This window comes from Mastigoproctus giganteus, chromosome 4 (assembly GCF_048544385.1).
Source record: "Mastigoproctus giganteus isolate SK-2022 chromosome 4, ASM4854438v1, whole genome shotgun sequence".
In the NCBI taxonomy this organism is placed as follows: Eukaryota; Metazoa; Arthropoda; class Arachnida; order Uropygi; family Thelyphonidae; genus Mastigoproctus; species Mastigoproctus giganteus.
Window position 1 is genome coordinate 22,915,165 of NC_143578.1, and position 13,683 is coordinate 22,928,847.

Here is a 13,683-nt window from a genome sequence, read left to right on the forward strand (position 1 = left end):
AGCCCGAGGCGGGAATCGAACCCGCGACCTTTGGGTTGCCGGGCAGGTACTTTACCCACTCGGCTAGCCCGGTCGGCCTTTCATTGTATAGGGTTTAAAGGAGGACATCATGTAAGAAACATCAGAACAGTAGTAATAAGAAACAAGATTTACACTTTACAAAATTGTACACTCGTAGTGAAGGTAGCAATGCAGAAAATGCATGTAAGGAATATGTCAAAAAAATATTTGGAAAGGTCCACTGACACCATGTACAGGCTGATGAATGACACAGACATTTGAGGAAAGAAGACGCTTCAGCACAGTGTGTTGGTGAGGGCAGAAAGCAATTGATGAAGTATGTATGAAAGAGGCTGAAAATGCTGTATTCCCATCACACAACAATAGTCTTAGGTCAGCATTAACCTTAGCTCCATTGTGTGGCAATACTTGAATAACACCAGACTAATAGCTGGTAATGAAAAGGATCTGGGAATAACTATATAGACCAATATGAAGTTCTCTGAATGGCAGATAGGACGGCTCATGGATTCTGTCAGTGAGTGACTACAGGAACTAGATTTTTACTGACGTTAAAAAAAAAAAAAAAAAAAAAATCACTTATACCCAGCTTTCGGTTGTTTTTCAATCACTGTAGTAGACTTACAGTATCTAGTATACTGTTTTAATTAATAATTAGTTAAACTTCCATTATACTTTTATTTAGATATGTATGTTTTCAACTTATGTTACTGTTATTGTAATAATTCACTATACAACACTTGCTCATCTTGAATTAATTTCTGCAAATGGACAAATGATGTTAATGAATATAAAATATTTAAATTTTTTGGTTTTGCTATCACTAATGATCACAAATTGAAAATATTTACACAATCTTTTACACAAACTTCTTTACTTCCATACCTGTTGGAATGTATATTTAAATAGGAGGGCTAGAAATTCCAGGACAGGAAACTGGGTATTACTCTCAAATCGTCGCAAGTGAACACTAACAAATAGCCTTAGAAAGTCTGTAAACTTTTCAATATAGCTGAAAGAGATCATAAAAATATATATTATAAGCTTATCTCTCTCATTACAATCTGATGTCTAATATATTTCCAAGAAACACAAATATTAAAATCCTTCCTTTTTTCCAAAACATAATGAAATTTAAACTATCTTTACTTGTTAAAATTATACCCAGTTTAGCCATATTATAAAGTATCTGAGCAATTAATGATCACTGCCAAGCAGAGCTTCTTCAGAGTGACCTAGATAGACTTCAGGAATGGTCAGAAAAATGGCAGCTATGTTTTAATTCATAACAGTGTAAGGTATTACCACCTGGGGAACAATAATCCCAAAATTACTTATACACTTGAACTAATGTTAATGTAAATGTTAATCTCTGCAAATGTTCGATAAACCATCGATAGGACACCATGGGCCTTCCTTGCAACCTGTCTACAATGCTTGGAGGAAAGGGACTTGGGTGTTAACAATATGGTCAGGCATGAAGTTCTCCAAGCATTGTAGACAGGTTGCAAGGAAGGCCCACAGTGTCCTATTGATGACTTATTGAACATTTTCTAGTAGAGATAAGGACATAATCCCATTATATAAGGCTACTGTTAGACCACACTTGGAATACTGTGTTCAAGTATGGAGACTGCACCTAAAGAGAGACATTGAGCTTCTTGAAAGGGTCCAAAGACTGGTAACTCGCCTGATGAGACTGGCAAAACGGCATCTACATGGGAAAAGACTGCGTAGGTTGCAGAGCTTGGAAACCAGGCACCTTAGACGAGAGTTGATTGAGGTGTTTAAGGCTCTGAGAGACACAAGTAAAATGAATGAGGATGAAATTATCATGGTTATAAATGATTCTAGAACTAGGGATCATAAATTCAAATAGACTGGATCGCAGAAAGTTTTATTTTAGCCAGCAAGTTATAAATTACTGGAATAAGTTACCTACACAGGTGATAGAGGCTGACAGTTTGGGGAAATTCAAAGGTCAGTTGGATAATTACCTACAGGAGGAGGGAAATGCATAGGTTGTCTCTTTCCCTTTCTTTTATTTATTTTTTACAATTTTATTCTTATTATTATTTAATTTTATTTTATTTTTTTGGCTGGTGCAGCATAAGTCATAGGCTTCCTTGCACCAATGTGGCCATTGCTAATACTAATAAGGATTTCTCGTGTAACTAGCAAACAGCATTACAGCAGTCAGTCTCCAAACAGGGCAAGCACAGCAAAAACATGTAATCGAATTTACTTTTTAGGGAATATTACTTCCAAAGAAAGTTTTAAAGAGAACCAGAAATATATGGCCTTAGCATAATTAAAATTTCCAAATTTTCAGTGAATGTAATAAGCAGTCTAATTTAATAAACCATAGTCACAGTTAATTTGTTAACTGAATCCTCAGTTATTACCTACATAAAGTAGGTCCTTTAATGATCATATTAGAATTACTGTCATATGATATTTTGTCACTTTGTATTACTTGTACTTTTATGATAAGTCTTCAAAATGAGCAGTATCACACACATCTGCACAGTACAGAAGAACTGGATGGTGCTTTCCTTCACAAGCCACTCAAAATTATTGATCTCGGGATATGCAGCAACCCACAAACTAACTTCCATGCATCTGTAATGTAATTGATTCAAATTGTAGGTTCTGAAAGGCCATTCAGAATAGGTAATGAACTTGAGAACGTTATTTGTGAGCTACTGTATGATTTTTGTTTTTAGAGCAGAAGAATTCTGCTGAGAGTTCCTGTGCTTTCCATCAAATATTGCTTACTCAGGGATTTCACTATCTTCTCCAGAAGTTCCTCATACAATTTTGCACTCAATACCTTTTTCAAAAAAATGTAAGATAGGGATATAAGTAGAATAATGTGATGTAAGCCATCATCGTTTCAAATCTAATTTCTTCTACACCTGCTTTTCCGTGTTTGATAATTTGTATGATTCATTTTAATAATTTCAGTAATTTAGTAAAATGGGTAAATAATTTTAAGCATAAGTATTTTCACCCAGCTCAAAATTTTCCTCTTCTTCAGTAATGTCCTCCATTCTTTCATTTGATAATTTGCTAAACAAAGGAGCTGAAGACATCACTGAAAAAGAGGAAAGTAAACAGTGTCATTACTGTGGTTGCATCAACATTATCTCGATTGAATTTTCCAAAGGACAAGTTCCAGCAGATAGGAGCAAAGCTTTAATTGCACCAATATATATAAAAAAGGAAAAATAACTAAAATGTAAAAATTATGGAGGAATTTCATTCTTAGCTCATCCTTTTCATTCTCTAAAAGTAACTGAAAGAAGAGGGCCAAAAGTATTACTGAAATTTGGAAAAGAACAGCCATGCAATCATTAAAAGAAAGAGAGCTTAATCTGTCTAGGACTAACAGGAAATAGAATAATATAGAAGAAAATAACAAATGAAAGGTTGATGTAACTTGTACACCCATGGGATATAACAGAGTTAATATTGTGGCAAAATGATGCAACCGAGCAAGCTTATGTATCACCAGCTCAAAAATAAATAAAATAAAATTTAAATTAAATTAAAAAATAAAATAAAGTAACTAATGTCACATGCCTCCTCATTTACCTATATTTTGCATATTTGTTTGAAGTATTTGGACAACTACTCTATAATAATTTCCACTCAATTTAAATTAAATATCAATTTAAATTAACGCCTGCTTGTGTAATTCACATGAATAAGTGTAAAGATGCCCTCTATGTTCAGTTTACTTCTCCATTTTAAAGCCTTAAACATCTTGATCAGGTCAATCCACAGACACCTGGTTTCCAAACACTGTAGGTTACAAAAATGTTATTTATTTATTTGGGTTTTTTTTAGGAGCATTAGCAACTAAAGACCATATTGCTCTGAGGATATGTGGTGGTCATTCCCTGACCTTTCCGCATCCTACGTATTTGGTGGTCACGGGCTCGAACCCCAGTCTAATCAAGAAACAGGTGCTATGCACTGCTGCTCCTGCCCACCTGGCTACGGAGGCGCCTACAAAATGTAGTAGTAGTAGTAGTGGCATGTGATGCAAGAAAGCAAATGTATGAGTTTATGCAGCATCAGCCAAAAAAAAAAAAAAAAAATTTACAAAACAATTCCCTCTCAATGTTTGTCCAGTTCCTCCTTAAATTTATTTAACCTATCAACTTCCACAACGACAGATGGAAGTTTATTCCAGCAATTAACTACCCGCTGGCTAAAGCAAATTTCCGCACATCTATTCTACGTCTGCCTTTCTCAATTTGAATTTATGCCCCCTTAGGTTCGTAATCTGAACAAGTGGAAGAGTCCCATAAGAATTCAGCATGCTCAACCCATTCAAGGCCTTATACATCTCAATCAGATCACCTCACAGGTGCCTAGTCTCCAGCTGCTGCAATTTGCAGAACTCAAGCCTCTCTTGGTAAGAGGATCCCTTCATTCCCCTCACCAATCATGTTGCCCTTCTCTGTAATAATGAATAAAATATTATTCATTAAAAAAAAAAAAAAAGAATATGGTACCATTTGTTCATATATAGTGAAATAGTTGTTTTTATCAGACGCACCAAATTCCCCTGAGAGATATAGTTAGCAGATAGCCCATACTATTATCATCAACCTTCATTCACAGATCTGACTTAATCCAATAAACTATATGCTTGGTCAAGACTGAATCTGCTATTCATTGCTTTAATAGCCTGTGGAGTCCAGGGAGTAAGCAGATGGCGAGCTCTTACATAGTATTGTATTCCTTGGATTTTTTAATGACAATTAAGAACCTAGGTAACAAATTTATGGCTGATACTGAATGGTGGTAACATTTTAAAAGATTTTAGGTATTATATTAATTTTATTCAGATTATTTGTTAATATTCAATGCACAAAGTACAAAAAAATGACTGCACACACAGTTAAGAGGTATAATGTGGTCAGGGCTTATAAGCAACATCACTGGCAAATCACAACTTGTTTCTATCCCCATAATCAGCACATGTTGCATTTGCATAACATCATTTATGACAAAAATGAATTATATATTTAATATTATAATAAATTAATGCCAATAAATGATACTTATCTTATTCCCCCATCCCACATTTATGAAAAAAATGTGGGAGACGAAAACAATCAAGAACAAATGCATAAAGTATCCTTCTATAATAAATAACATTTAATATTAAGAATCAATTTAAGCAATAATCAAGTATGCATTTACATATACTTATATTAAACTACCTTACAGGAAATTTTTGTCAGTGTGACAGATACTTATGTTTTCTTTAGTTGTTATTTGGTTTTTAGGAGCATTAGCAACTAAGGCCATATTGCTCCGGGATATGCGGTGGTCATTCCCTGACCTTTCCGCATCCTCCGTATTTGGTGGTGACGGGCTCAAACCCCGGTCTAATCAAGAAGCGTATGCTACGCACTGCTGTTCCTTCCCACCTGGCTACAGAAGCGCCTGTTTTCTTTAGTCAATTGAACTGCAATGACCATCACTGAAATTTTCCCACCTAAAAGAAATAAATGCATGCTTTGGATTCAAAATAAGTGGAGTGATAGATATTCCGATGTAGAAAAATGACTAAGTTTATGCATAAATTCCGACGTAGACAAATTTAAGTTTATGCAATATTTACTAAAAATTGTGGAGCAGATCAATATGATGTATAGTCTCCATGAACAGCAATACAAGTGGCCAAACATCACACTAGGAAGTCAAAAAGATGGCAGACATTGACCTGGTAAATATTGAGCCATGCTTCTTGTACTTGTAGTGTGAGTTGGAATGGGGGGGACAAATGTCCCATCATATCCAAATGTTTGGTGGGAAACAAGTATGGTGAAGGTGAACATGCAGGCCAAGGAAGCCTATTCATATCATATAGGCACTGTCAGGATATGAGAACCATAAATATGGGAAAATAGCACTTGGGATAAAAGGTAGAGCATGTAGAAACATTTGTCTTAGAATTGTTTCAACATAATGTTATGCCATCAACATGTCTTTAATAATGACCAAAGGCAAATGTACTAATGTAGCCAATGGCTCCCAATATGATTCTGGGTTTTGACCTGGTGCATCCCAATACAAATTGGTTTACCTGTCCTCGGCATCTCCAGGTACAGGTACAACCATTACTGGATCCCAACAGAAATTATTCATCACTAAAGATGCTACAATAGCATTCTTGTCCCCCAAGCCTCTCACCTTGCACCACTGACAAGACTGTGTCAAAGGCAAACAATACAATGGATGGTGAGAACGCAGCTCCACTTCCTGTAGTCATCTACTAATCATGTTTCTTGATAAAAGCACAAACAAGGATGGAGTAACAACGTTGGAAATCTGGTGTACTGTGACAAATCTGTTTCCTGCTGCAGGTCAGCAGAACCATCAACTTCCCTTTCTGACATTCTTCTGATGTAACCAAAGCCTGATGGCATGTCCAAGTGTCTTCCTGTACCCATTACTGCAAACAGCATTCAACCATTCAGGTATTCCAACCCACAGAAATGGCAATTTACTGTGTTGACAATGAAAGCTTCTGGAAACCCAATGATCTGACCAATCCAGAGTCCCTCAGCTGTACATAACTTACACGTGTTAAAGTCATCTGCTCACCATTCTGTTTGCATAAATTTTACACACACTTTCCTAATAATCAGAGTAGTAACAGACACATTACTGGATTTTCTACTGCACCGATTTGTTTCATGTAATAATCATTTGCATTCGCATACATCACAGTTATGTATGCAAATTTTCATGTAAACCTGCACATTCTTTCCAGATGGGGCAATTTTAATGACTGGCACTATAAAACAAAAGTATGACCAAAATAATTCAGTTTAGGTTGTTGCTATATTCAAGCCCATTACATCAGAGATTAAACAACAAAAACATTCGACTATAAATATTACAATCAGTGTTGTAGTATTAAGTTACTTTAATACTACTTAATATTTTAATAAGGGAACAGTCTTCAACTCAAATTACCTCATTTAACAGTAAACATTTACTTACTTTTCATCTAATTCAGTTAACCGGTTCTTGTTAGTAATGGTAATTCCAGAATTATATGTATTATCCTTTGTAAGCTGCTGAAGTAGATGAAATGTATTCTGAAACATCTGAAGTAGAAAATCTTCAAAATCTGTGGGAACACAGTTTTTTGACATGATTTCATTTATGCAACCCATTGCCAGGATACCAAGTGCAGCTTTGTTAGTAGTCTGGGGAGATGAATTCATACCTGATTCCAAGGTCAGTGCCTTAAAAGAAATTGAAATATTATATTCAGTCATCAACAAAAATACTTCACTTCTAATTAACAAAGAAGCTGTAAATCTTAAAATTTAAGAATCTAAGCTGTTTAAGTGACGCTAACTGAGCTATACTTGAAAAGGCCACATTAAGTTCTCTGCATCATCAATTAAATTATAATTCTGACCTTTACAAATAAGATACAGCCAAAGAATTATGCAAAATATCTTATTAGGCCTTTTCCATTTTATGCTAAGGAACACTACAAAAGCAAGCAAACTGTCACATTTTTCTACATATCTTTGCATATGGGAAACAAAGACATGTCAAATGAAAGCGGACTATATGGATTTATTTAAAAATTGATTACAAAGACACTTATCTCACTTTATCATCTGCTTATTTATGTTATGTACACAGAAATAGTTTAGTATGCATAGCAGTATTTCTATATGCAGTAGTACTTCTTGAAAACATATATTAAATTCATGGCCCGTCAAGTTTTTATTAAAGTTCTTCAAACACTTGTCATAAAGTCATGAAACAACAAATTCCAACTGAAATTTCATTTGTGCCATATTTAAAATATAAAAAAGAGGTACTCCATGCAAACTGGAATCCTAGATAACTAAATTGGAATCCAACAAGATAAGGCCATAGAGTGAATAAAACTCTAACTTACAGTATTATACAATTTTGCAAGTTTTAAAATTCTCCTCAGGATAGTGTAAACCAACCTTCTTCCAAATATCTTGTTTCTTCAGTAAATTTTTTGGAATTGAAAAAGTTGAAAACAAGTTTTACTCAAGAATTTTCAAATAAAATAATTTTATACTGTTTACTAAAAAATTAGAGCATCCTCAAATAAAATACAGCAAATTACATTTTGGGACTCATTACATACAGCATCCTATTTTTGTTTCATTTATTTGCCTCTTATTTCTTGTATAAAGTACACTTTTCTTATCAACAAAGAATTGGGAACTGTAAATTAACAAGAACAAAAAATAAAACAGTTAACTATCTTCTAGATTTTTAAATACTTACAAATCCTGTAATTTTTTAAGATAAGGAAAGAAAAGTTAAAGTCTATATACAAAAAAAGAAAGATATAAGTTCCCCTGTCCTGCCAATTCTGAGAGGAGAGTTAATTTGTTTAGATATCTCTCTCTCTCTCATATTTCTGGAAGCCAAGACAAGCAATTAGGTATCAAATGTACTGCATATAGATAGACAAATTTTTAATTTTATTTTTTAGATCCATACTTTGAAATGTGGAAGGGCAAATTTTGAAGGTAGATTAGAAATATTTATGTTCTATTATTGAGAACAATATAACAAAAGCAATATTTTAATTTGGGGATCTGCCAGCAAAGCAAGAAATCAAAAGGGGTTCATGGCTAAAAATGTTTGTGTGACACTACTATATGCTGATAATGTTAGAATTTAATATAGAAACGACTACAGTAATCCACCGTGTACATAACTGGATGCACTTCATTCAATTATGTATGTGTCAATTACTGAATTCTTAAATTGTAGGTCTCGGCAGGACCTACAATCTTAAAAAAAAGTCTAAAAGTGAGCATTACCCCTTCATTAAAATATTATAAATAAGTGCAACTGCACTTACTCAATAAATAGGAAAAAAAAAAAAAAAAACCTTACTTATAATGTACACTACCACTACTTTCCATCTAAAACTTACCTCAATACGAGAAGGTGTGGGGTCACATCCAAAGCTAGCAAAATGAAAAACCGTTGTTAATAAAGAAGGTGTAATATGTGTTGATAAAGGAATCCAGCTGAAGAAATGAGCCAAACAATTGAGGGCCTGAATACACAACTGGTGGGATTCTATATCCAAAGGTGGTAGACTCTGGAATGGATTCTTATTTGACAAGGATTTGAACATACTGCTTAGCAGACTACCTAAATATTAAAAGAAATAATATTAAATTCAAAAATGCAAAAGGCTACTAACAATGGATGTGTTCTAACAATTTCAGCAAAGATAAAACTTGAAATAATATTCCTAAATATTTTGAAATTCACTTCAATTTTTCTTAGTTTCTATGTAATGAAATACATTATTTATGGAGTAGCACATTCTCAAATCTCTAGCACTATTCTGTTCAAAAGTGTACACACGATATATAACAACACGGTGAAGTGGAGCAGAGTATCATTAATGACAAGGAAAGCTTTGAGAAAGCATTAATAATGAAAGCATATCTGGAAGAAGAACCTGTCCATTTCACAGCACATTAAGGTATTATAAAGGGATAAAAAATGATGAGGGGGAAAAACTTATTTAGCAAAAGGTAACAGTTTAAAGAAGTCCATCCTGAGGGACAGGAATTAGTTAACTTATGTTATGCAGAGTAGAAAAGCTGCAATAACAAAAGCAAGTGCAGTACTGCAGTAATAACAGTACTTTTGTGGTGACAAAAGCTGCACTTTAGACATCAGAGCAGCATGAGCACATTGGGAGATCAAATTAATACGTCTTTTCTATTGAATAAACGTTCATGCATACCAAATATCAATATAGATTTCATTTAGTCAAAATATTACTTTTAAGAATGTCCGCATGCCTGGATCGATCCTCTCATCCCTGGAAAGAAGAAATAACAACATATTACTACCCTCCTGATCAGATTCCACCAATAAAGTAGCATTTCTTTTTGAATGATAAGTGTCCAATTCATAACTTTCACTGTTACTGCAATTTACTGGACAACCCCACCTCCATTCCCAATGTGTGCTATGAAATGGGTCCAAGACACAAATGTATTAAAATACTACATTTATTTTAATAAATTTATTTAAAATAGGATGGTAAAAAAGTAATGGAAGGGCTGACCTGTATGATAATCAATAGCTAATTAAGCATTAATTTTATGAGAACATTCATTTTTGACTATGTTACATAACTAATTAGAGAATGTTAAAAATCAATGTTATACCTGTATGAAGTGGTGATGTACTGAAGAGGGACTGATGAGAATTATTACTCTGACCATGTGTTGGTGAAGGAGGAGGTGTAGCAGTTACCAAATGGCGATGCTTTTCCAGTGTTGTTTCTAAGTGGCCTGTCACAAGAAAAAGTAATAAAGGGATAAATTATACTTACAATATGTCAAATTGTATAAACAGAATATTTTCATCTTTGTGATCATTAATAAAAACAAATTACACTATGAAAGAATTCAAAGAAACCTTACATGGAATAAGTTCTTAAAGTTTTCTGTCTATAAACAAATAAGCAGTCTCATTTTTTTTTTCTTAGATAAATCACACAATATGCATTTTTCTAGAAGTTTTAAAATCTAGGCTTCCTAACTCCTTGCAGATGTCAATAGTTTCATAGCACTTTTTATGCTGTCCAAGGTTATGCTCCCCCCATCACACCATTACTTGCAAAATTAGTAATATTTAATAAGTTTTTACAGTATAATGCATAAGTTAGGAAAGATTTACAGATTTATGGATACAGGAAACTCGATTTCCAACCTCTAGTTACAGATATAGCTCTAATAGTATTTCTAGTTGTTCCAGCTAGATTTCTGTGAAAGACTATATTTCTGCAAAATATCAGTGTAAAAATTCTAGATGAAACAACTAGATAATTGTACATTGATATTTTGCAGATGAATTCTGATACTATTTTTTCAAAATGAAAAATAGGTTTCCTCAATCCAGTGCCCTAGGAATAACTCAGTTGTGCTTTCTTCATAAAATATATAGATCCTATTTTGGAAGAGGATAAAACAAACTCAAATTTCCTCAAGTTCCCTCAGCAACGAATACTCTGGATGATTTTCATTTCTTTCCTAATCTGAATCTTCCCCTCTTCTCATTCAAGTGGTATTTGTGAACAGTAGTTATCCTAAGATACCAACTACAAATAATCCAATTACATTTCAAAGCCATCAGATCCCAACTCTTAGAAGGTCACAGCTTGGCAAAACATCAGATTGCTACCATCCAACAATTATGGATATCATGACAATATCACACCAAAATTCTGCCATACTTCACTTCCTTTCAAATGCCTGTTAAAATAATGGCACTGTTATATTGTTAGCTACTTCCTATGAAGAGTGCTATGCTTTCCCCATGTATACAACACATTTTTACTATAAGTTCAGTTTATTTTCTGCATACTTACTGAAGTCTCCTCCCCCAAGGAAGGATTTGTTTTGGGTGGGTTTACTAATCGCAGATGTAATCTTTATTGTGTATTAGTGTTTTTGCAGATGTGACTGAAGAAACCAAAATAACTTGAAGAAAAAAAATCCTATTCTTTCTGCCATATTAGCAAATAGATGTTTGACTCCAGCCTTCAATAGGATTCAAACCCAGATAAGTGAATGAAAAGTGGTGAACCCACTATACTGTCATGGAGAAATACAACAGTATAGCAGATTCACATTTTACCGTATCCATTTGTACATTATCAGTAGGCATATACCGACTGTCACTGAAACTGTTCCATCTAAAATAAATATAAATTAAGTGCGGCAACAGTTATCAAAGTATACAAGAAATGATTAAGTTTGCATATCAATATGAAGTATGGCCTCCAATACAACCAACCAAACACTGGTTAGAAAGCAGATGGAATGGCATCTTGGTGAGCACAGAATCATGCTCCTTGTTTTTGCTGTGAGTTAGACAACAGTAGTGAGGAGGGGGAAATGAGAAGTGGAGATCAGCAACATCTCACCATATCCTTAAAGTATTCAATGTATGACAGATCTCTGAATGTGCATGCTAAGAAGAAATGTCTGCATTATACAGGAACTGTTGGGATATGAGAGCTGCATGTGGGCAGGAATTATCCTGCTGGAAAATTGTTTGGTATGGAGCACAGAAAAGATAGAAACACTAGTCTTAGAACAGTTTCAACATAATGCCTTGCCATCAATAATGATCAGGGTTGAACAGCTACTGAAACTGATGATCCCCATACTATGATTCCAGGTGATATCCTGGTATACTGCTCTTTGATGCAAACTGAATTATCTCTATCCCTGGTCTTTCTCCAGACACACATGCAGTTATTACTAGATCCCAAAGAGAAACATGATCCATTACTAATGATGACAATACCATTCTTTTCCATAAGAAGTTTTTTCTGCTATACTGCTACAGATGCTGACAACAATGAAATGGTATTACAGAGAATGCAGCCCAACTTCTTGCAATCATCTGCTAAACATGCTGCTTGTCACAGGGGAAAACAGGGATAGCAATATCACACTGGAAATCTGTTTCCTGTCACTAGTTGGCTGATTTATCAATCCTCCCATCTGGCATTCTTTTAATGCCACCAGTCCATCATTATCATCAGCCATTTTCAATCCACTGCAGGATGAAGGCCTCTCCAGCAACTTTCCAGTTCCTCTCCAGCCACCAGTCCAGGTGGCATCAAAATCAATGAACCCTATACCATTTTTACTAACATTTGATTATCATGACAACCATTTGGGTATCACGACCCACACAATGGCAATTTGCTGTGTTGACCATCCAACTTCCAACAACCCAATAATCAGACTCCTTTCAAAGTTGGTCAGACTATGTAATCACAAACAATGTCAGTGTTTTGTTTGCCTGCTAACATTTATACATTTTTATAGCAACTTCATATTCCTACATTATTGGATAATCTACTGCACTGATTAGTTTGACATGCTAAATGTTTAACAATGGATAAATCTGACATATATAAGAAATGTATTTTTCAGTGGTGCATGCATATTTTAAAGTAAATCTATCCATTCTTTCTAGGTGGAGAAAATTTCAATGATGAACAGTGCACAAATAGATACAGTAAAATGACAAATGCAAAAAACAATTTCATGGAAAAGAAAGATGTAATATAGCTTTCTTTTTCGTGAAATTGCAGACCCTTGAAAAGGCAATGCTATACTAAAAGGTTAACGAATTTTATTTACAATGTGGAAAATCAATGAGCCCACTTTTATTCATTATGGAAATTAATTCAATAAGGAGAGACCTTTAGAACAGCTTTCAGATGAATTGGCTATCATTAAAACAGACAGCAGATGAAATGAAAATGAATCTAAGAAGTAAAACACTATAGGTTGCCTAGAACACTAGTAAAAGAGACAGGTAGTGAAAACTTTGTATGCTTACCACTGCTTTTTAAACATCCTAAAGAAGGGCATAAGAATGCTAAGGTATATGGGAAAAATATAAAATGAAACAAACAGTAATGAAAATATAAGAAAGCAGATGGAAGTGAGAAATTTCATTAAAAAAAAAAAAAAGAAAAGGTGGAAGAAAGCAGATTATGACCACTAGGACACATACAGAAAAGAAAAGGAAAGTAAATCAACCAGAAAAGCTTTGGATATC

General features: G+C 34.2%; 1 protein-coding gene across 3 annotated transcripts in view; it reads right to left on the reverse strand.

Annotated features, from left to right (window-relative positions):
- The window catches only part of ebo (exportin ellipsoid body open), a 152,639-nt gene that overhangs the window by 116,050 nt on the left and 22,906 nt on the right, over positions 1-13,683 (reverse strand). For 2 of the 3 annotated variants that reach the window (XM_090371402.1, XM_090371403.1), the window contains exons 7-10: positions 10,263-10,388; positions 9,002-9,225; positions 7,054-7,301; positions 907-1,033 (exon numbers count right to left, since the gene is read on the reverse strand). In XM_090371402.1, coding sequence (XP_090227528.1) covers positions 907-1,033; positions 7,054-7,301; positions 9,002-9,225; positions 10,263-10,388 — 725 coding nt within the window. Of the gene's footprint in view, positions 1-906; positions 1,034-7,053; positions 7,302-8,997; positions 9,226-10,262; positions 10,389-13,683 lie in introns of all 3 variants that reach the window. The other variant, XM_090371404.1, reaches the window with a different exon arrangement.